This window comes from Sceloporus undulatus, chromosome 6 (genome assembly GCF_019175285.1).
Source record: "Sceloporus undulatus isolate JIND9_A2432 ecotype Alabama chromosome 6, SceUnd_v1.1, whole genome shotgun sequence".
Classification (NCBI taxonomy): Eukaryota; Metazoa; Chordata; class Lepidosauria; order Squamata; family Phrynosomatidae; genus Sceloporus; species Sceloporus undulatus.
The window spans coordinates 23,175,016-23,202,655 of NC_056527.1; the positions used below are offsets into that span (position 1 = coordinate 23,175,016).

Below are 27,640 nucleotides of genomic sequence, written 5' to 3' on the forward strand. Positions count from 1 at the left end.
GCATTATTATTATTATTATTATTATTATTATTATTATTATTATTATTATTATTATTTGTGTGTGACAGAATATGCGGATGCTATAATGCAAATGTTACAAGTGTTTCCCTTTCAATTTGGCAAATTGATACAATATGTGAATGCTTTTGCTACCTATGTAAAGGCATTCTGAGGTCGCAGTCAGAGGGAAAACAAAGCAAGAGAATGCAGAGATGGCATTCTGGGGTGAAGTATTATTATTATTATTATTATTATTATTATTGTATGTGTATGTGAGGCATTCTGGGGTCACAAGGAGGGAAAGCAAAGCAAGAGGATGCAGAGATGGAATTCTTGGTCAAGAAATTATTATTACAGTATTATTATTATTATTATTACTATTATTATTATTATTATTATTATGACAGGAAGAGGATGGCATGGGGGGAGGCAAGGGCTTCAGAGGTAGCATTGGGCTGGAAGCAAAGATGAGGCTAGAGGCTGGCATATGCAAACCCATGACATTGGGGGAGTCACACTCTCTCAGCCTCATGGGAAAGGCAATGGCAAATCTCCTTGCAACCAGTCTTGCCAAGAAACCCCCAGGATGGGGTTGTTTTAGGGTTGTCATAATCTGTAATGACCCAAATACACACAACACACACCCACACCTGGAGGTTTTTAAATTTGACAAGTTGACAGAATATGCTCACACTGCCACCAGCTTTTTTTTAAAAAAGGGAAGGGGAAAGCACCCATTCTGTTGGCCAATGGCTATAGGATATGTCACCTTTGACGAAAGTGGAAGTGAATTTGATTGACAGCAAAGGAGGCTTCATTTTAAATGGGTACCACAAATGTGAACTTCAGAGGGGTAAATTGCCCCGATTGAGGTAAAAGATAGTGGGCATTTGTTTCCAAGCAGATTCGGGGGGGGGGGGGGACCCATATCTGCCCAGTTCTATCCAGGGCAAATGGCCAAGTGGGAATGAGGCCTGAGAGTACATATTTCTGAACCAATATGCCTAGAAATGCAACAAAATCCAAAATCCATCAAACAGTGATACCTTTGTGCAGACAACTGAAATGCACAAAATGTGTAATGCAAGCTTTCAAAGCTTCACTGGCTTCTCCATCAGGCAATGATGTTAAAAATCAAACAGGAGAAGAAAAGTGATGATGTTAGAGTCACAAGCTTACATTTTGTCTCAGATGTTACTTCTGTTGTTAGTTAAGAAGTTCTTGAGGGATCTCAATGGAGGCAGAGGCCACTCCTCTTCTTGGCCATGTGGGGGCTAGAAACAAATTGGCCCAATAAAGGTATCACTGTTTTGTGGATTTTGTACTTTGTTGTACATTGTTGCATGGCCAACATGGTTATCCCAGAATATGTATAGAGCTGCACTGCAAATCAGTAAGAACTGGGACTCTGCAGAGGGAATTCAGAGTCAAGCTGCAAGTGATGACATTTCAGATGGAATATCACATCATTGGGAAGGGTGTGTGCCCACTTGAGAGCATAATTGTGGGATTACTTTGTTTTTCCATTGGCATTTTATTTCCTGAAGAAATTATTTGTGGGGTTAAAATAACAGTGGGCCTGTTGTCCACAAGATATACACATTCCTGGAAAGTGGACATATCCCAAGACATGATCTTGTGTTCTGAGTGCCTTGGGCCAAATTAATTCCAAACAATACTAATGTTAGCTCACAGAATAGCATCTCAGACAGACAGAAAGGCAAGGCAGATTATTATAAGTACATCTCATACACAGTAGTTTCTAAACACAAAGAAGCACATACACAATATGATTTCCTTCTTTTGTCTCCTATGTGAAGATAATTGTAAACAGCTGCCCTAGATAGTCTCCTAGATTTGCACATTTATTCACCAACAGGTGTTATCCTGGAAAAACACTATTTTTACAGGTGACAAAAGTTCTGGATTTGAATATTTGCCTTGGGTCCCACCATACCTAGAGGTAAAATGCCTGAAGGTGGGAATCTGAGAGAAAGCCTTCTTGCTGGCTGCTTCCAGGCTGTGGAACTCCCCCAATGTTTTGTGTCTTTCCTCCAATAGAATTGGCTGCATCTGCACTGCAGAAATAATGCAGTTTGACACCACTTTAACTGCCATGGCCCTCTGCCATAGCATCTTTGTAGTTTTTTGAGATATTTAGCCTTCTCTGTGAGAGAGCTCTGGTACCACCACAAATTATAAATCCCAGAATTGCATAGCATTGGACCATGGCAGTTAAAGCAGTGTCAAACCATCATTTTTGTGATATAAATGCAACCAAAGTCCTTCCTATTCAGGAATTGGATAACTGCCTGGCTACTGAGGAAGGGGATTTTAAGAGGAGGCTGTTGTCCTTGTTTAAATGGACGTGCTTTTAAAATTGGTTTTAATTCAACAGTGCTAGTATTGCAATTTGTTGAATTATGGCTCAATATTATAATATAATTGTGTTTTTATCTGTACCAGTTTTGGGTTTTTTTTTACCATGTGGCGAGTCAGCTTGACTTCTGGGAGAAAGGCAGAATATAAATTACATAAATGCCCAGTGCCTAATGCCATCAGCATGTGTACAGCAGATTACCTATTGCTGTCATTCTCCCCCCCCACACACACACACACACTTCTGCCCCCAATTATGTTGGGTCTCAAGTCATTTTGCACCAACTCTCTAATATAACAGGAGAACTAAATAAATTTGATGGACTGATGTAAGTAGAAGCTCACTGTGTTGTATATAGAATAATCATAAAGTGAAAAATATGTTCATAACTAGGAGGAAGAAGTCAGACTCTCTTAAATATTTTCCATAGTCTAGAGTTAGACAGATGTTTTTATTAGTAGAAATTTAAGAAAGCTGTTACTTTGCAGGGAGTTTGGATTTATCAGATGTGCATGGTTCAAAGCACAGGGTTACTGAGCTGTTCTAGCAAGCAGATAATCCCACTCATCCTCCTTTTTTAATTCATGTAATTAAATTTGGAGGTTAAATCATCCCTGCTAGTGGTTGAATGGCATTCAGTACAGTCTTCTGCCCTCCCTCTCAGCTCAAACTGCTCCCACAGTGAGGCCACGGGTGGAAGGTTAATCTACAGCAGAGTGGAGAAACACAATATATTCCATTGTTTCTGGATTCTGAAAGGACTCATCATTAGAAAACATCTTGCTGTTGCAGTTGCTGTAGCCCAGTAGTCTTCTACAGTATAATCTAGGGACCATCTGCAAGAGCTGTTGAACTGTAGTCACCCAGAATCAAGTACTGTATAGAAACTGTTTCTGCTTATGACTGAAAATCCACAGAATATCAGTCACACCTTCATTGAACAAATGTGTCCTCCATGTATGTATTGCTGATAGAGATAAGAACTAATGAGTTAAAAATCATATAAGTTAGAAAATTTTCTAGCAAAAGAGTCAACATCATCAAAGTAATTTTTAAACTAAAGGTGATTAACTTAAATTGGAATTTCAGCATTAACATAATTCTAAAATAAAGTTGAGCAAGTGTGGTGTAGTGGTTTGAGTGTTGGACTAATACTCTGAAGATCGGGGCTCAGTTCTGCACTTGAGCATTAAAAAAAACCCACTGGGTGACCTTGGGCAGGTTACACACTCTCAGCCTCAGAGGATGGCAATAGGAAGCCTCCTCTGAACAAATCTTACCAAGAAAACCCAATGATAACTTTGCCTTAGGGTTGCCATAAGTTGGAAATTACTTGAAGGCACACAGCAGCAACAAGAACAAATGCTAGTTGAGACTGGCCAACCAAATGATTTAGGCAATAGGATCAAATACACATCTATCCAGAAATCCTATGTCACTAAATTTCATTTTCACCAATATAAGAATGTTTTAGGTTTTACAAAGCTGAAGTAAATATTCACTGAAATGTACTTATATAATCCTAATAAGGTCTCTTTAATTTTTATCATCCTGCAAATATAACAGTGGAAAAGAAGGAATCACCAAAAACCCGATTTATTAAACCATGAAACAGATGAAAATAAAAATGTGTTTATACTATTCAACTTGGACTTCCAAGATCCAAGTGCCAGTCCTCTGAGAACCATGAAACTTGCTGAATGGGCTGGAGCCACTCACTACCTCAATGTGATCTAGTGTGAAGGTTGCTGTGAGGATAAAGTGGGGAGGAGATAAATCATGCATACAACTGTGATACTTTAAAACACTTGGATACTTTATATGCCCAATAAACACAAAAGATTGGCACAACAACAAGTCTTCTGGTACTGTAAAAACTAATACCCAGTCTTTTGGATATAGTTATTTTGCTCCCAAACTTTCATCTGGTAGCAGATGAAAGGAGTTAAATCTCTTTTTTTATTATTTACAAATACTGTATCAGCCATTAGCACTGTTATTTGCAGTCACTGTAAATCATGTAATTTTAGATTTGAAAGGGACATTAGTGATGACCCAGACTTGTTTGCAATGCAAGTCACAACTTAAATTATCCCTGGGAGATGGTAGCCTAACTTCTGCTGAAAGACTTCCATTGAAGGAGAACTTTCTGCCTCCTGAGGTGGTCTATTCCACTGTCAAACATCTACCAATAGGAAGTTTCTACTGGTTTTAATCTAATGTCTCCTCTTCTTAAATTTTCCACACATTGTTTCTAACTTTTAGTGAAAGCCCATTATCATATATCTCCTTAATCTTCTCTCATTGAGCTAAACATTCTCCCTTTCTATTTTGACAGATCACGGTCTGTATCCTCTGGACATGTTGCAGGTTGTTGTTGTTCTTCTTCAAATGCATAATGTATGAATGTTTAAATATAAAGGAGAAAGTTGCAAGCCCCCTCTCTAAATCAAATCCACAAGTTCACATTGGCTTCATGTTAAAACTTAATTTCATTTCATGTTATGCACTTTGGAAAATATAATATGAAAGACTCAGGTTTGCAATTCAGCCATCTTACATTGTTATCTGAAACAGCAACAACAAAATGTTAAGAACCCATTTGGCTGTATATAATTGAGATCTTGAGGCAGTCATAAAATCAGCAGCACAAACAAGATTGAAATGCATCCTGCTGCTTAATTCCTTGATTAATTAAAGTGTCTAGGAATGGATAAGACCAACTAAATGTCACAGCTCAAACAAATGACTAAACAATTTGGTACTTCCATTAAAATTAGGACTCCGGCAAGCATCTTGAGACCTGCACTTTCATTGTTATGCTCTCAATCTTGTAGCAAAACTTTCCATATAAAGAAGGCTGCATCCTTTGCAAACGCCCATTAATCATATTGCATTGTCCATTATACTGGATCTTTTCTTAGTAACTAGTACAAGGAAAAGCAATTTCCTGTTTCAAGTATGTTGACTTTACAGATTCCATGTTCATAAAGTGTACATCCGGAATTTGTGGTAAACTCTTCCCAACATGCCAAAAATAAATAACAGTGTAAGTTATTTATGTAAGTCAAATATAGAGAATACACTTAGGGCTTTCCCACAAGTTGTAAGTGGGAAGATGGGCACATTGTAGTTCATATTCTGCTGCTGACTGGAAGACAGAATGTGAATCACAGTATAACCTGAGAGTGTACTCTTACAGTAGTCCTCGTTTAAATAAACCTAGATTACATATAGCAAAGAGTCTGGTGGAAGACTCCTAGGTTTAGTCCCTAGCATTACAGGTTAGAAGGTGATGGAAAGGGCCATGGAGAGCAGCCACCAGTAACAGTAGACCACTCCATCCCATCCTGCTGTCCTCTAGATTAGTGGTTCTCAACCTGTGGGTTGCGACCCCTTTGGGGGTCGAACAACCCTTTCACAGGGGTTGCCTAAGACCATCGGCAAACACATATTTCCGATGGTCTTGGGAACCTCTATGGTTGGCGTCATCTCTCCTCTATGATTGGGGGTCACCACAACATGAGGAACTGTATTAAAGGATTGCAGCATTAGGAAGGTTGAAAACCACTGCAATTTCAACTCCTGTGAGCAGTCACCTCTGGCCATGTTAGCTAGTGCCTATGGGAGTTGTAGTGAAAAATGTCTGTAGAGTGCTAGGTTGAGAAGGTTGGACTAGGCAGATTAATATGATAGTATAATGAGGTTTCCTATGAAATTACTGCCTTTTCTAGATACAGAATATCTAGAGAAATGACTGAAGAATCTGCTGGGAATTGGAGATACAATATTGTACAATATTGCACCTTGTTTGCAAGCGCACCACTTGGAAAGACACAAAAACAGGGAAGAGAGCTAAGTGGGAATGATTAAGATAAATATCAGAGGGGGGATTTAGGCTATACAGTTATAACAGTTAAGTACAATTATAATTGCCCTGGATCTATCTTACAGAATCCTAGTATGTGTAGTTTGATGAGGTACTTAAAATTCTCTCCTAAAGAGTTCGTGTACACACCACTAAAGTATAAAATCAGACCACTTCAAAAGACTCTTAAACCAAACTACAAATCCCAGGATTCTGTAGGATGGAGCTGCTCTAAATGTGGGGTGTAGATGTATTCTTAAAGAAAACATCCACAACAGAGCCTTGTCCCATGCCCCAGGCAGCTCCATCTCAAAACACCACAGCTCTGCTATTCAATGCAATTGTTGGGGAGGAGTGATGTGACTAATTTATTTGGTGGCCATGGTTGTCTAATAGCTTCTCCATCTCATCCATAAAAATCTGACTGAGGAGGGTCAGTGCCTACAAAATTGCAGTGGGGAGGGATGAGACCAGAGCTTGAAAGTAACATGTTAGATAGACTGTTGTTGAAATAAATAATAAAAGAGTGGTAGTCAAAACATGATTTTAAAAATACAACAAGGATTAATGGTAATTCATCAGAAAAAAAGATGAATTAAATGAAAGCAAGATTAGTAACAATGAAGAAACGGAGGAGGGACATATTAACAGGTCACAGAACGTAAAATGTTAGAAAATAAATGTGTTATGTAATAGTATGTCTTGGGTTCCACTTCGGGAGAAAGGTGGGATAAAAATAAAATAAATACATAATAATAAATAATGTATGTACTAGTAGAATTTTCCAATGAAAAAGGGTGCGATCAAAGTAAGGAATCAGGATACATTTTCTTTGCTTTGCTTTCCCTTTTTATACAAGGAAACCTGTACAGTGTTACATATGTAATAGAAGTCCAAAAGAAAAAAGAAAAGAAAACAAGCTCACTGTTATTGTAATTATGAGCACATGTTGTATTTGAAAAATGATTTTTACTTTATGGTAATTTCAATAAACAATAAAATATAATGTCTGTTTTAAAAAAGAAAGTAACATATTAGAAATTAAGGTGTGGCTCATGGAGATAATATTGATTTGGGGATAATGAGGGCATGACGATTTTATTTTTTCAAGACAATATAATGATTGCGTAATGTCATTACTTTTTCCGTGTAACATGTAACATCTACTTGTTAATTCTAAAAAGAATTTCTTGGTCATTTCAGGGATTGGGAGGACATTTCCTTATTTTAGCTTTATTTTCATAAATAATTGTAATAATAACAATGACCACAATAATAAATAATGTAAATAAAATATAACATGTTGATAACATGTTAATGCACTACTTTCAATGCAGTGAGTAGTAGCTGGCATATTTTCCGGCGTATAAGACGACCCCCAACTTTTCCAGTAAAAATAAAGAGTTTGGGATATACTCGCCGTATAAGACTACCCCTCTTCCAACACACACCAAATAAAATTTTTAAAAAACATCAGATTTGATTTCAATATGGTAATATTAATTCAAATGCTTATGACATGCAAGTACTTAGCAGGAAAACTTGTTGTATACAAAGCCTGCTTGGATTGGTCAGCTCTCCCTGCCCGTCCAGCCCTCCCTGTCTCCAAGACTATCAGAGTGGTAGCGCAAACACAGCTCTTTTTTCCATAACCCGGGCGTCCCGGATGCCTGCAGCTTGCTCCGCCCTTCACTTGCACCTTCTTGGTGAGGCTCCCCCTCACCTCGTCATCGGGACCGTGTTAAGTCACTTCTGTCCACGAATCCTGGTGAGTAGATTTTCTTCTACCGTACTTGTACAGTGCCACCCTTGCTGCTTTCAAATGGTTGCCGCATATGGTCGGGATGTGGCCGCGGCCATTTTTTAGGTCCCCCCACCATATGCAGTGACCGCAGATTCTCCAATCCGGCTCAGAGGTTTCAGCACCTGCCCTGTAAGACGACACCCCATGTATAAGACGACCCCCGACTTTTGAGAAAATTTTCCTGGGTTAAAAAGTAGTCTTATATGCCAGAAAATACAGTACTCCTGAAGAAATAACAACACTTAACATGTTATGTTAGAAAATAACAATAGCATGCAGGATATGAAAGAAGCAAGATTATAATGGAAAAAATGTTGGCACACACACAGAATCTACATCTTCTGAAAAGGGCTGTAACAATTCAGATTATAGGCAAATGGACATGTAGTAAAGGACTTTGTCAATAGTTTAATGAGCTAGAGGGTCAGAAATGTATTGCAGTTGTTTTTGTTCCATGATTAAGGTAGGCTTTCTTCTTCCAGGACAGTTTTTCAAAGATTCCATTTTCTGCTCAGCTACCACAAGCTGACAGATGTGTGCTTCTTTGTGCAATGTTCACATCAACAACACTGTTTATGGGGCTTCTTTGTTTCTTGAGACCACCCAGTTCATTGCACTTTTAGCTTAAGGTCAATTCAAGATCCCTCTGGGCTCCCAAAAACAGTAGGAAAAGTATAGCAAAGGGTTGCCCCACCCAGTTCTAAAGACATGTTCTAATACTGAAAGAATTGGCACCCTAAAAGTTACTTCTGTTATAGAAGGTTTGAAAAGCAGCTATAGAAGCATGTTATACAGATAGAAAGCAAAAGGAAGTTGTGTTGGTCCATAAAGGGGGGGAAATGCAAAATTCACATCTTGGCCAATATCAATAATATTTGGGTTGGTCCTAGTAAAAGTATTGTCCAAATGTGGATTTTGTAATATAATACATGATTCTTTTCTGTTATTCTTCTCTATTATATGTCCTACAGATGTTGTATTGGAGGCCTAACCAACATAGCCAATAGTAAGGAATCATGGGAGTTGTAGTCCAGTAACAGCCACACATTCCTCATGCTTGAAATAAGTTTATATATTTTTTAATTTTTTGGCATCCCACTTATTCTGAAAACTAGAGTCAAATTGTGATGTATATTTAAAATGCATCATTTTACAGGTGACTTGAAGGCATGTAGAGACACACACATAACAGTAAACTTTATCAGGATGTAGTCTTATCACCTGTGATGTCCAAATCTCATCCAGATGTAAAGACTAAAACTTGAGTAGCCAGACAGAGGACTGTAGATAAATGAAAGCAAATAAATGTTAAGATAACAGTCTCATCAAACAGTAAGCTATAGAAAGCCTTGCTTTCATAGGAATGATTTACCCTAGTCTTGATTGTACTATGTTGGGACTAAATGCCCATTTCTTTGGAATTGATGAGTAAATAGCCAATTGTGGAAGGAACCTAGAATAGTGTTTTGGCCATTTCCAAAAGGAAAGTTTAAATCTGAGGTGTGGCAACATTGTTATTTTGACACAAGTGTTGGAGACTGAGCATGTTTACCCAAGGGGTTTGAGTTCCTGCATGGCAGGTGTTTGGACTGGATGGTCTTGTGGTCTCTTCCAACTCTATGATTCTATGACTCAATAGAACACAAGAAGACAGAAGGGAGGAGACTGATTGCCTAAAGAGGTAGCGGAGCCTTCTCTGGATGTCTTCAGAAAGAGGTTGTACAGCTACCTGCAGGGGATGCTTTAGGTGAAAATCCTGCATTGAGTAGGGAGTTGGACTCAGTGGCCCATGAGACCCCTTCCAACTCTAGGATTTTATGATTCTGATATGAAATAAGTACTATAGTTAATCACTTTTCATTGTAATGGCTCCTGTTATAACCTAAGCATAATGTTTTACCATAGGAATTAATTAAAACAAACTACAATTAAAACTGTCTCTGGCCTGAAGCAGATGGGCAGCAAAGAGCAACCTCAGGCCTGTCTGACCACGCAGGGACATAGCCGGGGGGGGGGGGGCTGGGGGGCCCGGCCCCCCCTCCCATTAGAAAAATGAATGGTGTGTGCTGCTGCGCCGCCGCACTCAAGCCCCATTATAATGGTGGCACTTAGTCTGGCCCCCCCCCCTTCCTAAAATCCTAGCTACGTCCCTGGACCACGGACAGGCTATGACCAGCCCAGGACCATGGCGACTGCACAATCTGCTGTCAAAGCAGGCTGTTGTTGCAGTCCTTAGCTGTCACCAGGAGCAATTTCCCCTCACTCCTTTTCCCAGCACCTTCGGGCCACCTTTGGTGGCCTCAGAGCAGCTTCCGGCCATTTTGGAGGCATGTGTCATCTGAATACTATGCCCCCAAAATGGCTGGAAGCCACTTCTTTTGGCCCATCTGTTTCGGGCCTCTGTGCATTGTGGGCCTTCAAGTCATTTCTGACTTATTGCGACTCTGTGGCCTGGCACACACCGCCAGGATATGACGTCCTGGTGGAGATGGTAGGGCTCGGAAGCATGCACCAACCACACGCTCCCAAGCCCTACTATGTGCAGGCAGCGCCATTACTGAGTGGCACCACCGACATGGGAGCCGTATGGATGACATGTGGGCATCTGAACGGCCACACATCTCCGACAGGAAGCAGTATCAGCCCTTATGATACCGCTGTGCTGCGTGGTTTGGGTTCTGTGGTGCAGCTGCACTGTACAAAGGCCCGACGTTTCCCTGCTGGTCTGTACTGTGCCTAAGACAACCTTATCATGGGATTTTCTTGGCTAGATTTGTTCAGACAAGGTTTGCTATTGTTTTCCCCTGAGGCTGAGAGTATGTAACTTGCCCAAGACTTCTCAGTGGGTTTCATGGGTCAAGTAGCAAATCAAACCCTGGCTGTGGTCTAAGACAGTGGATCTTAAGCTATCTTATATAGGGGACTGGGTTCCCCTCCCCCTTTTTTCCCAATGGGCCATGGAATGCTATCATTATTGTGCCCATTGTCCACAATTGTTTATTTCTTTCCTGGAAACTCTGTGCAGACAGGTACAGGGACCATCACTTTGAGTAGCACTGGCCTAAGACAGTCTTTTGACCACATGACATAAAGAATAAGCTAATCTATCCAAAAGCTTCTTCCAAAAACAGGCTGAGGTAGTAACTTGGATATTTTAGTTCTGTATGGCTTTGTGGATCTTAGTGGCCCTTGCTGTCTCTTCCAACTCTACGATTCTATGATCTCAATAGACTTGTACATTCAGCTGACAGTATAGAACTCCAGTATTGAAGCCAAGAGGGCATGTGTCCTTAAGTGGCATTGGAGGTTTCCTCTTGTCTTGCTAGGTCAGATTTCATAGCTCAGCAATTTTGAGCTGCTTGTTCTTTTAAGTTTTGGGAATAGATTTAAGAGATGCTTCTTGAAGGCAATTTCTTTAATTTATAGTAGAGAGGTGTGATGGATCTTGAATCATGACACTGCTAAATGCTTGAAAGTTGGCCAGCCAACAGTAAACAATGCATAATAAGAAACAATGCTATGTTGGGTTGGGTTAGAAAATCGGCAGAAAGAACTGCTTATTCAATTTTTGTAATGTCATCTGGATGAAATGTCCTGCTAATAGCATTTCGAAAGTTGTATGCTCTACCTGGCATTTAATAGATTGTTTGTTCATTGCTAAATGTTAAATATCTCAGTTGGGGGAAGAACTGGAATCTGAAAACAGGTAAGAAAATTAGCAAGGTTGAAGAACTTAAGTATGGTAAACATCAGTATGCGAAACATATGTACAGCTATATCAAAGCCTTTGCTTGGTGTGAAGTGCAGTTAATGCAATATGCAAGAGTGTGCTGTTTGCTTATTTTCTCATTACATTGCAGGCAAATATTCCTCTGCTTCGGCTGAAAATGGCAAATATCTATAAAGGGAATTATATTGCAGTTTCCCCAGTAGCAACCAGTTTACAGCTATACAGTCCTTAACTTCTCTTATTGGCTAGTATAACTGTGCCTTGAAAGACTCTTGAATTCACTTTTTCAGTTCTTTGCCAGCAGCAGAGTTGCTGCTGCAGCCAACAGAGTAAAAAATGCAAAAAAAATGTACTTCAGAGTCATTGAATGGGGTTTGTTCATATATTTTTTAAAAGACAAAGCCCTTTTCACAAATCTGCCCATGTTACTAATCTGGGTTTTTTTTGTTGTTGTTGTTTTTTAAAAAACCCTATTAAGTAAGGAAGACTCTTGCTTCTTTTGTCTTTCTACTTGTGTTGTCTCCTATCTCCCTCTACTTGTGTATTTTACAGGAACATCTCACTTTTTCCACTTTAGAAACATAAGAAAAAGTCAGACATCTTTTTCTAAGGCAGTGGGTTCTAGCAGATGTCCTAAATCTACTTTATGACCTAAATCCTATTGTTAGTCCCAGCTAGAGGACAGCCATTGAATGAACTTAATTTACTTATTTGTTGACTCACCATTCATGAATTCAGTGGGTCTGCTCTAGTGGGTATGGACTAACAGAACTCCAGACTATGTTTATCTTTGTCATATCCATTCTTGAAGCTTGTTTGCTTACTATTGTTGCATTTTGACTTAGAAATGTTACATTTTCTGACAATAGCATGGCCAGAGGCTATGCCAGCTATAAAATTCTGAGAGTTATAATCCAGAAAGTTAACTTTTCCATGTTATGTGTGGGTTTTCACAGAAAATAGTGCAGTACTTCTTTTGTGCCCTCATGCTACCGTATCAGAGAAAATGTTAACAGTGCCACAGTGTTCAAAGAAAGTACTTATCATGGTAGAACAGTAGTGTTTTCTGACATGATAACTTTAATCCATACAGTTGCCTCACTGGGAAAAATATTCCACGGCAAACTTACTAAATACCCTTTAGTAAAATGATCTGCTTACTCTGAAGCATCCTTCCCCAAGCTGGTGCCACTACCCCATCATAGCTAGCCAATATGGCCTTTGACTGGGCTGGTTGGGGTTCATGGGGGTCATACTCCAACTCCTCTGGGGAAGGCTGCGCCTAATCACTTTTGCAGTGATAGGACATTAAGGCTCTCTCTTTAAGGTTTGATTCTAAGTGATATTATCCTGTGATCTGAAAGTTCCATAATAGTAATGTACTTGCACATTATAGGCATTGTGTTGGAATTTTGATTATGAGTGATTTTCATCCATTTCAAAGTGTAGCATAAGATCAAAATCACTGTCCATGAAAATTAAATGCTTGGATGTTTTATTTATTACATAAAAGAGAAACAACACATTTAATTCTTTCATTAAAACCATTGGCATTTAACAATATAGTCTACATTTGCATGTAATCAAGGCCAAAAGAGAGTGGAATTTACCAGTCTCCGCACAGTTTATACACATTCCTTGGAGTTAGGTTCCACTGAGATTAATCTCTGGAAGCCTTATTGTTGGGTTTTAGATTGTGACTAGCTCATTAAAGATTGCGATGATTGTTAAAGTTACTGAAATCTAGATATTATTAAATCAGGAAAACATTTTTTTTTCAGAGTCATGAAAGGGCAAATATTTCTTTCTTTTTTTTTTCTTTAATGGAAAAGTAACATTGCCAAACACAAATATGAAACTATAAGATATACTTCTGCTAAACACTGACAATTTTTCCCATTATGAAAATGCTAGTAAAATGCTGCATATTTTTATTTTCCAGAATGATCAGTCCATGCAGGATACGCAGATCATAGGGGAAGATGACTTTTCAAAGCTGGCTGGAAAGGTTTGTAAAATTCTAAATAAAATGAACTTGGTATTACTTTAGAAGCCCAAGATTCCATTAGTTAAAATGAGGTTGCTGTGGTCCCAGAAGCAGAATTATAATTAAAAAAACAAACATGCTATGAGATAACCAAATCGAAGGCAAAGTCATTTTTGTATAAAAGAGGTTCGCTGAATGCCCAGCCAGTATGGGCACTGTGGAGTTGTAAGCCCCAAAACTACCTTTTTTGAAGTTCAAGAAATTAACAGTGGTTGAAAGAAGGTTGTGTGTGTGTGTGCTTTCAGGTCACCTGTCAACTTATGGCAAACTCATTAGTTTAATAGTTTTCTTGGGTAAGGACTACTCAGAGGTGGTTTTGTCAGTTCCTTCCTCAGAAATATAGCCTATAGCATCTGGTGTTTGTTGTTGGTGTCCTGTCCAAGTACTAACCAGGGCTGACCCTGTTTAACCTCCAAGATCATACAGTATCTGCTGCCTTTAGGGTATTTAGGCCACACAAAGATGTTTACAAGCATCTAAATTATCTTTCCGCAACCTGTTACTGAAAATTGGACTACAACTCTTCATGGTTTCAAAGAAATCATAGTTAAGAATACCCACAGTAAGCTCAAACATTCAAACAACAAGACAACCCAACCCAGGGTTAATTAAAAAAATGGAAGCAAAAACTTCTAAACTCTCCTCACAGCTCTGCTGAAGGACGATTGGGAAGTAAGGAGTCTATGAGCTCAAAGCTTGCCCATATTTGCTTCCATTATGATAAACTGTGGTTTATTGCAGTATCTGAATGCAGCCATTGTCTTTTTTGGCTCTAAAAATTGTTACATTGATCTAGACAAAGATGAATCATGGGACCTGTCACTGTTTTCAAGTAGTCGTAATTAATATTTTATTCAAGCATTTAGAAACCTGGAAAGCATATGCAGTTCCCCTAAATATACACTTTACTTGAACTTACTCATTTTGTAACAAATGAAGATTCTATGCAGGGACAATATTCTTTCTTTAATCCATACCTAGAGGGATAGAAAGCATTGCTTGAAGGTGGAGGACTTCTTTCATTAGACAGATGGTCTGTGTGGGAAAGAAATCATAAGAACAAGCCTCAGGAGGAATTTGAACAAGATTATATTAATTTCCACTACAAGTGCAATTATCTTGTGTTATTCCTAGGAACTGATTAAAATTTTTAGTTAATTAATTATCTGCCCTTTAACCAATTATTCAATTACATTTTAACAAAGTTTCCTGTTGCCAGAGTCTCAGATCTTTTGAATTACTGATGAAGGTGTAAGTTCAGTTTGTTTTTACACTCATTAGTGTCAAAGGAGAGTCCAAGGATTTCTTGTCTATTCCTTGTTATACAGTATTAACATACCAAAAACAAACAAGCTCTGGAGACTGAACAAGTCACTCACAAATCTCAGAGGGCTACCTCCAGTTCCCAGATTGCATGCTTGTTGTTTTTTTTTCCCACTCAGCATTCCCTATGGAGGAAATTTTACCATGTTTCCTCCCAGACTGTTTCCAAATCAGGAAGTAAACCAAAAATCATTTCCAGATTTGAAGAAAGGTCTTCCCTGGAAAGGCCATCACACAATGACATTGGCTTCCATGCCTCCTGGAGATAAGGGAGGGGAGGACATTTAGGCGTTTTTGTTTTTTTAAAGGTTCAAATAATTGCTACAGTTACTCACATGTCATGGAATGTACCTATGTTGTATCTAGGTTTACATTGCTCTTCAGGTATACAAGCGTCTTTATTAAGAAACAGTAGAAATTAGAAATGTGGAAGTCTTGTATAAATCATTTAATTTTGTATAAAAAAACCTTCACCAATTATTCATAAAAGTCCTACTGCAGCTACCTCTGAGGTGTAGCTCTGAGAGGGGTATACAATGAGGGCATTAACTCCTCTAATAAAAATAGTACGTCCCCAAATTAATTTCCCTGCAATCCCCCAATTTCTAGCATTTCAGAGGATAAGGCATCAAAAATCATACTTGTCTGAGTTACCATAATGAGTAGGAAAATTTCATTGGGGGCAGAATTTTTATTTGGGGGCAGTGTCCTCATTCCTCCCCTGCCCCAAACCTGGTAGCTACACCCCTGCATTGCTTAGTGTTTCCACTGGGGCTTGCATTAGATTCCTCTCCCTGGGAAAGTCATCAGAAACAATATTATGAGATTCTGAAATGGAATAAAAATGAAAATACAAAATGAAGACCAACAAGAATTTATTTAATAAGAAGGGGGAAGTGGGAGAGAAAGCAATAGTAATAAGATAACTATATAATGTGAGTTTCAAAAAAGAGAAAAAAAGGATCGAGTGAAATCCAATAAATCGGATGGTCATTTGTCAGATGTCAAGTCTATCTGCTGCTACATAGCCCTGAGTGGGAATGCAGGTCTAGGCCTCATCCTGCCACTATTTGACATCATCATTGCTGCTGTATGAAGGCTGTGTTGAGATTATTTGCTGCATTTCTGTTTTTCCTGATTTTCTGTGATTTTTAATTTTTATACATATTCCCACCCCCTGCTCTCCTCAGTAGCATTCTTCTCTTATGTCTTTCACTCTCCCTTTGAATCACCTCTTTCACACACATGCAAAATTCCTCCTTCAATATTTTCTTTACCATCTTTTTAGAAGTAGAAAGGGTTCTACACCATACCATTGGTAGAAGGCTACAATTTACATACTTCCATAAAGTGAACACATGTTTGTCAATTAATACAATCATACATGGGTTTATTCTACCCAAATACAACTGTTCTTTATCATATATTTAAGATGATTCTTCTATCTGGGTACATATCAGGTAGAGAGATTGTCATAAATGCCTACATTCGGAACACATTTAAGGCATAGCATGTTAAAACCTGTATTCTCGGGATGCCCGTTATCTCCGCTTTTATTCATATGTGTGATTGACTCGCTAATTGGAAATCTAAGAAACGAGAAAGAAATTAAAGGAATCAAAATTAAAAAGAAAGAATTCAAGTTCAGGGCATTTGCTGATGACTTAGCTTTAACTCTAGTAGATCCATTAGAAAATCTGGAAACATTAAATAAGTATTTGTTGGAATTTGAAAATATTTCACGTCTAAGGATAAATAAAGATAAAACGACAATAATAACTAAAAATATGACAAAAATAGAAGAAAGGAAAATGGCGGAGAGGACGAGCTTCTTTGTTAGTAAAAAAAATAAAATATCTGGGGATTACGTTAATGGAAAAATTCGGACTTATTAAAAAATAATTACAAGAAAATTTGGGGGGAAATCAAAAGGGACCAAATGAAATGGAAGGATTTAAAAATGTCATTAAATGGGAAAATTGCATCTATAAAAATGAATGTACTCCCGAAATTTCTATATTTATTTCAAACGATCCCCATAATCTGTAATGAAAAGGTTTTCAATGATTGGCAAAAATAAATCTCGAGATATATGTGGGCAGGAAGAAAGCCAAGAATTAAAATAAAAATATTGCAAGATATCAAAGAAATGGGAGGATTTGGATAATCAAATTTAAAATTATATTATAGAGCAGCATGCTTAGTTTGGATTCAAGACTGGATGAATTTGGAAAATATAAATTTATTAAATTTGGAAAGGGGAAGAGTTAAGATTCGGATGGCACGCTTATTTATGGTTTGAAAAAGAAAAAGTAAATAGAGATTTTAACAATCATTTTATTAGGAAACCCTTATTAAAAGTATAGAAGATGTATAAGGAAAGATGTTCACCAAAAACACCGATCTGGATCTCTCCACATGAGGCTATGTATAGTAAAGAAAATTTTATGGAGAATAGATGGATAAAATTTTGCGATTTAATTAAATATCAGAATGATCAAATTCAAATTCTAATGCAGAAAGAATTAGAAGAAAAAGGGTTTAAGGGCCATTGGTTATTATTTAGACCATTAAGGGAAAAATTAAAAATAGAAATTTAAAAAAATGGGATAGAAAGAAATCTAACAGAATTAGAAAAAATCTTAGTTAACGAAAAATATCAAACCCTTTCAAAAATATACAAAATATTATTAAAATGGGAAACAGAGGAAGAATTCATTAAGGAGACCACGATTCAATGGGCAAAAAATACTGGCCTTAATATAGATATAGGCAAATGGGGAAAGGTCTGGAAAAGCACAAATAAAATTTCATTGACGCAAAATATAAGAGAGAATATTTTAAAATTGCATCATAAGTGACATTTATCACCGGCAAAATTATAAAAAATGTATTTTAAAAAATGAGCCCAAATTGTTGGAAATGCCAGAATGAAATTGGATCCTTTTATCATCAATGGTGGACCTGTAAAAAAGCTAAAAATTTCTGGAAAATAATACATGCAGAGATTGAAAAAAAATTGAATGTGAAAATAAAAATGACCCCAGAATTATATTTACTATGATAGAGAATGATATAAATATGAACAAATCAAAAGAAAGATTGCTATATTACATGATAATAGCTGCAAAGTTAGAATCCGCTAGAATGTGGAAAAATCCTTCTACTCCAACACTGCAAGACTAGCTAATTAAATTATTGGAATTGGCTAATTTAGATAAACTGACATGTCTTATGAAGATGAATAATAAGGATATCTTTGTACAAAGCTGGGAACAGATGATAACATATATAAGCAAGAAATGTGGTGAAAAAATGTGTTGGGGATTTAAAGATTGAATATGTTTTAAATAATTTAAAGTAGTTACTGAATCTATAAGAAGATTTTATTATAAGTATAGGTAGTTAAGTGTTAGGATTATGAGACTTAAGTGAAGATCTTTGAATTTATGTAACTAATTGTTAACGGTGACGTTATTTATGAAGCATGCAGATATACCAGAATTGTGGTGGAGAAAGGAAGTTCCTTTTAATTTTTTTCTCTTTTCTTTCCCTCTTTTCCCCTCCTTTCTCTTTTTGTTTTCTTTTTTCTACTTATTTTGTACTTCTATATTTCTATTGATTAAAAAATACCCTGTATTCTCAAGAAGTCTTTTAGCTCTGTAAAAGAGCACATACTCTGTGAGCTTTAAATTGCAAATTCAGTCTTTGGAAACATTAACTAGAAAGAGCTAGAAAACATCTACCCAAGACTAGGACAGGCACTATTAAAACTGATAATACTGAGCTCAGAAGATCAGTAATGTAATTTATCAAAAAAGTGCCTTTTATATTAATTGATCATCCAGGCAAATGAGATAGTGATTGTCCAACTTAAATACTCAAAGATTTACTTGGTCCTTACTTTGAAGCAAATAAATTTGATCCGAACCTCCTTGACTTAACACATGTATAAGAATGTACTCTTAATCTGAACTACTTTGAACTTTTGTGCCTATCTAGACTACAGCTGTGAAAGATTACTGTTTTGGACTACAGTTCCCAAAGGCCATGCTGGGGAATTTTGGGAGCTGTAGTCCAAAACTAGTTTTTCCAGTCTCCACTCTGAACAGTATCATTGAATTCTTATAGTGTTACAAAGTGATTCGAGGACTCTCCTTAAATGTTTTTGGATCTTGGTTGTTTTTTGTTTTTGTTTGTTTGCAGATAATACCATCCTGAAATACAAGCAATAGGCTCCATATGTGTGCTCAGTATGGTTCTCCCAAAGCCCCAGAGGATAATGCAGAGGATATGCAGTCCCACCAAGGAATAGTGTCCTGTGGGGGAATAGGGTGCAGAGAAATGGTGCCCTCATTACTACCATATTGCATAAGGGAATGGTGGTCTCAGCCTTTCTAGATGCTTGAAGTGGGTATTATTGTTATTTTTTTTAATCAAAAACTTCTGAGACAGTACCTTGTAACATTAAGGTATACGTTTAAGTACCATTTTCAATACAGTATAGATTATTATTTGCAAACAGAAGCAAGAATGACACAAAAGTGTCTTAGGAAAGAACACACACAAAAAATCCACAGACATTCCCATTGCCCGCTATGCCAATTTCTTTGTAAGAATGAATTAGCAGTTTCTTGCCAGTGTCCTATTAGATGAACTTCCTGCTTTTTATCCGGTTTCTGAACCAAAGTAAAAGGTAGTCTGAATGGTCCCATTATTAGCCATGTGAGGGTTATTGATCACGTTAGAATTGTTGCAATAGTACAAGTGTTCTGATTCCAATGATTGATTAGTTTTTGATGTAAATTCTTCATACAGATCTAGGCTTCATGAAAATATACACTTGATTTCAAAAATAAATCTAGCATTTTTCTTCATATAAATTGAACTTTGTGATGCCTAAGGAAGTGGCATGATAGTGGAAAATAAGGATGTTCATCTTAGGCTGTTTGATCCTTGCAGGAAGCCTGTTTTCTGCGACAGTACCTTGTAACACTAAGGTATACGTTTAAGTACCATTTTCAATACAGTATAGATTATTATTTGCAAACAGAAGCAGGAATGACACAAAAGTGTCTTAGGAAAGAACACACACAAAAAACCCACAGACTAGAAATAGACTAATTTGTCCATTCCTTTTGCCCGCTATGCCAATTTCTTTGTAAGAATGAATTAGCAGTTTCTTGCCAGTGTCCTATTAGATCTGCTTCCTTTTCTAACTAGTGACATCATGAGTGTCCTCACAAAGGTTATGTAAATGTACCAATTTTATTATAAATATCCATGATGTTAAACACAGAGCAACATTTACAAAATCTGTCACCAACAGAACAGTGTTCAAAAACAGTACATGTTTATTTTCATCCTTGCTTTATAGAGCATTTAAATAATCCCAATTGAGAGGATTAGAAAAAGTTTGATATTTTTCAGAAAAATCCTTTTTATTTTCATTTTCTAAAGGAGGCTTAAAGCCACCTTTTGAAATATATTAGGAAAAGGAAAATTGTGTGTGTGTGTATAAACTACCCATATCACATTTTTTTGTACTTGCAAGGCTAATTTTGTAGTACATGCAAAAAAAATCCTTTAAAAATGACCTCATTTTGAAAAGGAACCAAAACCTAGGCTTTTGTTGGCTTACCATGTTGTCAACAGTTATTAAATCTTTCTATTGCTACATTAACAAGGCTTTTAATCGTGGATTTCTAGAGTTTACAGCAGGGGCAGGAAACCTCTAGGAAGCTTTCCAGATGTTAATAACCAGTTCCATTATCTTTCCCCACTGCCCATGCTGCCTGGGTCTGATGGAACTTAAGAGTCCAACTACAAGTTCCTCACCCTTGAAGTATACAAAGTAATGTTTGGTGTACCTCCAGTGTACCAGCCAACTGAATTCAAACAACAGTGGTATAGGTAAAGGTTGGGGAAGTGAAGAAGCATGAACAGTTTGCCTACTCTTCCTTGTGTCCTATTTTGGTGGAGCAAGAACACGATCTGTGCTAAGCACAATAATTGAAATATGCTGTTAATGTGTGCAGTTTAACCCTAAGTGTTATTAGAGTTACCAATTGTTATTATTAATTATAATAAGTGTTATTAACCCGCTCCTGCCTAGTTTACCAACAGGGTGATGAGGAAGAAATGGTCCTCAGTATTCTCTCAGAGCATTGGTGGGAAATTGAACACCGTATGGACTATTTTGTATCAACTTTGAGACTAACTGAAAGGAAGAATCTGGTAGCATGACCTTTTGTAGATTTGATGCCACGTCCTCAGATGCACTCAAGTGTATGAAAGCTCACGCTATCAGATTCTTTCTTTCTGTTAGTCTCAAAGGTGATACAAGATCCCTTTGTGTTCTGATTGGTGGCATTGAGACCCAGACATATCTTCAAGACCAAAAGTTGACCAACTTGTAGAGCTGCATTAAATAAGGCCTTCAAATGAACAGACACCCCTTTCCTCCTTTGCCAGGTCTACAACTGTCCTTCATATATAATGTTTTCTCCAGGGTTCAGCTGATGGTTCAGGCTCTCCCAGATCTTCGTTTCCAGTGTAATTCCTGATGTGGTAGCCAATTGTTGGCTCCACAATTAAGCCCACAATTTTTTTTAGCCCAGGCATTTAGATTTTGATAGTTCTCTAAAAATTGCAACTCTTGTTGGAAAATGTGAAAGATTGTAATCAAATCCACCCAACTCCATCATCAAACAGTGAGTGCAAAAAACAAATTAGCTTTTCTTTGTAAAATATACTAAAGTAGTTTTGCTTACAAATAACTTGTACATAATCAAATGCACTGGCACATGGAGGAGGAAAAAAAAGAGAGAAATGGCTGCAGGTTAGTGTTGCAGAAAGAGAGAGGGCATGGAAGAACAGAAGGTCAACAAACTATCAATTACTGAATATAGGCATGGAAATATTGCTAACTCTTAACAACTCTAGACATCTGAACCTGAAAATTATAGTAAAAAAACCCACACAACCATATTCTGAAGGCAGTGCCTGAAAAAGTACATCTTATTTGGAGAGAAAAGTATCCAGTCTTAAATCCCAACAAAGAGCCTTGTCAAGATTTTTGGGAGGAACCCAAATTCTACTGCTTCTTTGTACAGTTGCCCATGAAAGAGGATTTTTGGCAGCTACAGCTTGCTGTTCTCGTGGTTGGAAAAAAAAAATCTGTTGAAATTCTTTCTTCCACATTGAACTCTTCTTGCCTAGCTGGGTTGCAGATATGCATCTGACAGGTTACCTGCCTACCCTCAGCAGATATAACTAGCATGGGTATATTTTTCTGCTGCAGGTGCAAAGATGATTCAGTGCTTTCTGCCACAAACATGAAAAGATGCTGTTAAGAAATTAAGAATCTCTTGATGGTCAACCAGGGGGTTTCCATATTAGTTGGACTCTCAGAATCCCAAGCGTAATTGGCTGTGAGATTAAAGCTTTGAAAAGGGTTGGGTTTTTTTTTTTTCAGATTAAGACTGCCAGAATCCCCAGCCATTGTTAAGAGCTCTTTGGGATGATGGACTCAGCAGTCCAAAATATCTAGAACTGGGTTGGGGATGGCTGAATCTGAGTGTAGCCAATGTGAGAGCTGTTTTTCATTCATTGGCCCCATTCCCACTCGCTCATTTTCCCTGGGTAGAACTGGGCAGATCTGGTTGCCCCATATCGAATCTGCTTGGAAAGAAGTGCCCACTACCCTTTACCTCGATCGGGGCAATTTGCCCCTCTGAAGTTCACATTTGCAGTACCGCTTTAAAATGGAGGCTCCTTTGTTGTCAATCAAATTCACTTCTGCTTTCGTCAAAGATGACATATCCTACAGCCATTGGCCAATGGAATGGGTGCTTTCCCCCTCCTTTTTAAAAAAAACTGGTGGCAGTGTGCGCATATTCTGTCAACTTGTCAAATTTAAAAATCTGTGTGTGTGTGTGTGTGTTGTGTGAATTTGGGTCATTACAGATTATGGCAACCCCAAAATGACCTCATCCTGGGGTTTTCTTGGCAAGATTGGTTCCGAGGAGATTTGCCATTGCCTTTACCCTGAGGCCATGAGAGTGTGACTCCCCCAATGTCATGGGTTTCCACATGCCAGCCTCTAGCTTCCCCTTCGCTTCCAGCCCAGCAGTTCCTCCTCTTTGGAAACTCTTCCCTTCCCTTCCCTTGAAGCCCAATGCTACCTCTGAAGCCCTTGCCTCCCCCCCATGCCATACTCTTCCCGTCACAACAACAACAACAACAACAATAATAATAATAATAATAATAATAATACCTCACCTCAGAATGCCATCTCTGCATCTTCTTTGCTTCTGATTGCCACCCCAGAATGCCTTACATACACATATACATATGTGGCAAAAGCATTCACACATAATTTGCCAAATTTAAAAGGAAACACATTCGCATATTCTGTCACACACACACACAATTTTTTTTTAAATGCCACTTGCAAAGTGAGGTGCTGTGCTGGCAGCAAACAAACGAAAGGGAAATGTAGCACAAGCAGACACATTCTATCAATATGTATCAACCTGTAGAAAAAGCATTCGCATAATCTGTCAAGAATAAAAATACAAAAAAAGAGAGTGAGAAAAAGCTGCCTGCGAGAGGGGAGGCATGTTCCGCCCTCTGACCTAATCCCTCCCCTGAACTTGACCCGAACATGACCAGGGGCAGGTTCACATTTGACGGCATGCAGATTTTCTCAAAAGATACAGGAAAAACTCTGCTTTCAAAAGACCCCTCCCAAGGGGGATTTGCCTCTGAACGGGTGTGCAAAGCTCAAATTCAAGTGTAAAAGAACCAGCGCCAATATGAACTTCCCACTCTTTATCCAGTTTCTGAACTGGGGTAAAAGGTAGTCTGAATGGCCCCATTATTAGCCATGTGAGGGTTATTGATCACATTAGAATTGTTGCAATAGCACAAGTGTTCTGATTCCAATGATTGATTAGTTTTTGATATAAATTCTTCATACAGATCTAGGCTTTATGAGAATATGCACTTCAATTCAAAAATACATCTAGCATTTTTCTTCATATAAATTGAAGTGTTGCCTTGCTTTGTCTTCATATCTCTGCAACTCCTTCTTATTACCCTGATTGTGAGACATCCCTCTGTTTGGGATTCTACATTGTTTTCCTGTGCTCTCCAGATTCAATACAAGCTCCTTGCCCTAGTATCCCATGTCCTCTGCAATTTTGATCAACCAGTTAATATGAGTGCCAAGATACTCATTTTATCAGCAGTGGCATTGTGTGAATGGAGTTATCAATCGAATTATCCTCATCACTACTTTCTTTATCTGTGACCTCATTATCTGCCATCTCATCCCCGACCATGTCTACTGTATGTACATATATAAAGTTTTGGATAACAGTGCATGTATCTGATTGAGGTACGGCCCAAAGACATGCCTGTAACTGAGGTAAAATGATGAGGCTGCCATCAGTTTCATAGTCTGTAAAGTGCCACAGAACTCTGTTGTTTTTCTTACCTCTGGGATGCCCTCCTAATTTAAAATTCTCAGAAAAACAGTCTGCTGTGCAATCTAGTAAAATCTTCTGATTTATATAACTAAATATATCCAGCATGATTTTTCCATGTTTGGTTGTATCTTGCCACTGAGCTGATTCATCTTCTGATTCGTTTTAGCTTATTAGTAGAATCTCTACTATGAATGAGGAGGTGACATGATGTGCACCTGGTGTCTTAATTATGTAATATTTTTTTTAAAAATCCTTCCAACATAAGTATTTTCAGATAGTTCTAAAAATAAATGCTTGAATTATCTGAATTACACTGATTTTTTAAAAAGTGCATGCCACAAACAACAGCAGAAATAAAATGCAAGCCAAGAAACTATGCAGTTAATGTACAATTACAAAATTAAATTACAATTAAATGAAATAAAATGGAGGGGCATATGAACATAATTATCTTAAGTAAGGACGGCTTAGTTTTATAGTTAATCAGCAGACTCCATATTTCCCACAATTTATCATATTTCAATGCTCACTTTGGGTGCATTATTAATATCATTTACAAAATTATATCTCAGATTTAATAGTCAAGCAATCCTTTTTCTTTGGATTGTATTGATTTTTTCACTGCACATACTTCTCTTGCTACTTTCCACTGATATAATATTGGCTCATTGTCACCAGTAATGGTTCTTAGTGTAAGGGAGATAAGCATAATGAAGGATTAGGTAGAGGTTGCAATTTAAATATTATATTAATAAGCAAAATATTTTTTAAAACTCCTCCTGCATTACCAGTACATATGTATATAATCAGCTTTGGAGCTTGACACAATTAACATTTTCCTGTTCCATGATAAAGCATGACTGAAGTCTTTCAGGAATTACCATTAAGAGAAGCTTGGCACAGAGAGGTCAGGGATCCAGGAAAATAAGAGGAGAAGCATTGAGATTGAGAAATGGAATGCATCCCCCCCCCAAGAGAGTTTCAGCAACATTGTGGGCACATTGAACATATTTTATCACTTTAAAGGAGGAAATACAACATCACAGGTTTGGCTACTTTGTTTGACATTAGGAAAAGGAAACCACTCACTTACAATCGTAATGCAGTCGGCCCTTTTTATACACAGATTTTTTATACGTGGATTCAAGCATCCACGGTTTGAAAATGTTCAAAAAAAGTATAAATTTCAAATGTCAAACCTTGCTTTTCCATTTTTTATAAGGGACACCATTGTGTTATGTCATTATATTTAATGGGACTTGAGCATCCACGAATTTTGTTATCCACAGGGGACCCTAGAACCAAACCCCAGCGTATAACAAGCGTCCACTGTATGAACGTGCTGTCACTTCTTGATAGTGAACTATTCAGGCACTTTGCTGCAAAGTTTGAAATATTATGTTTTTCAGACAATAGCTCATAGAATCCTTTGGGTGAGATTTAGGATGTTACAGTTAAAAAAAAATATTGCCAAACTGTAATATGCAAAACCCAAAGGTTTGCAAATTAAGCTGGTAGAGGAATTCAGGGAGTTGTAGGCCAAACAGTAATTTTTCTAAGTTCAGCTTAGTTGGAGAGCACTGAAATGGTGAAGGGGGGACAGTGGTGATTGGGGGGGCATGCAGAAAGCACCCTATTTTGCTAATCCTGATCCAGAGCCTAGACTCTTTCAGGAGTCAGTGTAATATGTTGTCCATTCTTCCAAGCCTTGGGTTGCAACAAAAATGTAACTCAAAGGAAGGGGTACAGTGGCATCTTTTGCTTTTCTTGCAACTGATCTAAATGTAAAATAACAGCCAACCCATTTCCACCCTGGCCCAACATGTTAATTTTTATACTGAACTAGACTATTGGTCTATCCATCCCTGTACCATCTCTTCTATCAGGCAGCAGATCTGCTGAACTGTCTGGGTTTTTTTTAAATGGAAATGCCGGAAGTGAAGCTGGGACCCTCAGCATGTCCTCTCCCATACAAGAATACATTCTGTCCCAGTGTAATACACTGTAGGTCTGATCTAATGCTTCAGCTATTATGGCAAAAACAAGAAAGTGCCTTCTCCCTGTCTTTCTGGCTTCACTGTTTTCCAGGCAGGATCTACATGAAGCTGCCTAGAACAAGAGCTATCTTGACCTCCCCATCCCACAAACCACTGGAAAGGTGGATAAGACTTAAAGAAGAGTTAAGGGGCTCACATGCTACTATTGTGTATCATTACAATGAATTCATTGTGTTCTGTCTAACTAAATTTCTTTCTCTCTTTTCTTTAAAAAACATTTCACTTCAGAACGTGTTAATTGTGGAGGTAAGTCCCTATCATCGTTGTTGTTGTTGTTGTTGTTATTGTTAGTTTCAAAGCTTGGGAAATTAACTGGCCACATAGTCTTAGTCCTAAACAGTGATCTCTCAAAGCTCTGTTCCCATGAACAGATTTATATAGATGTTTTATATTACCTTATAAATGTTGGCGGGTAAACAGACGATGCTTTCTTTGTTAAGCTTGATTTGAATTAGCGTTCTGGTAGATGTAACATTATTGTTGCTGGCTTTTTAAAACTGGCATAGGCTTGTTACAGACTGCCAAAAATAAAGCTGCTTCGGGTCTCTTTGGAGGTATGCTGTTTAAATGATGCATGTATCCTAAGAATCCGGAAGCTGCACCAAAGCTGCACTCCAGTGCTTAGGAATGGAGTGTGGCTTTGGCGCGATCTCTGGACTCTTAGGACCCAGGCATCATTTAAATAGCGTACCTCCAAAGAGACCCGAAGCAGCTTTATTTTGGCAGTCTGTAACAGGCCATAGAAAAAGGAAGTTGAAATACAGTGGTGCCTCGGGTTACGAAATTAATTCGTTCCGCGGCCGCTTTCGTAACCCGAAAAGCCTTCGTAAGCCGAATTGCCATAGGCGCTAATGGGGAAAAGCCGCGTTTCGTGCGAAAAAGCCGAAAAAAGCACCAAAAATTTTCTTCGTATCCCGAAAAAACATTCGTAACCCGG

The 27,640-nt window shown here is 37.9% G+C and overlaps 1 protein-coding gene across 2 annotated transcripts in view; it reads left to right on the top strand.

The window, feature by feature from the left end:
• PRTFDC1 (phosphoribosyl transferase domain containing 1) overlaps positions 1 to 27,640 on the top strand; it is a 58,779-nt gene that overhangs the window by 23,068 nt on the left and 8,071 nt on the right. For both annotated transcript variants that reach the window (XM_042475359.1, XM_042475361.1), the window contains exons 4-5: positions 13,725 to 13,790; positions 26,932 to 26,949. In XM_042475359.1, the coding sequence (XP_042331293.1) occupies positions 13,725 to 13,790; positions 26,932 to 26,949 (84 nt within the window). The remainder of the gene's footprint in view (positions 1 to 13,724; positions 13,791 to 26,931; positions 26,950 to 27,640) is intronic.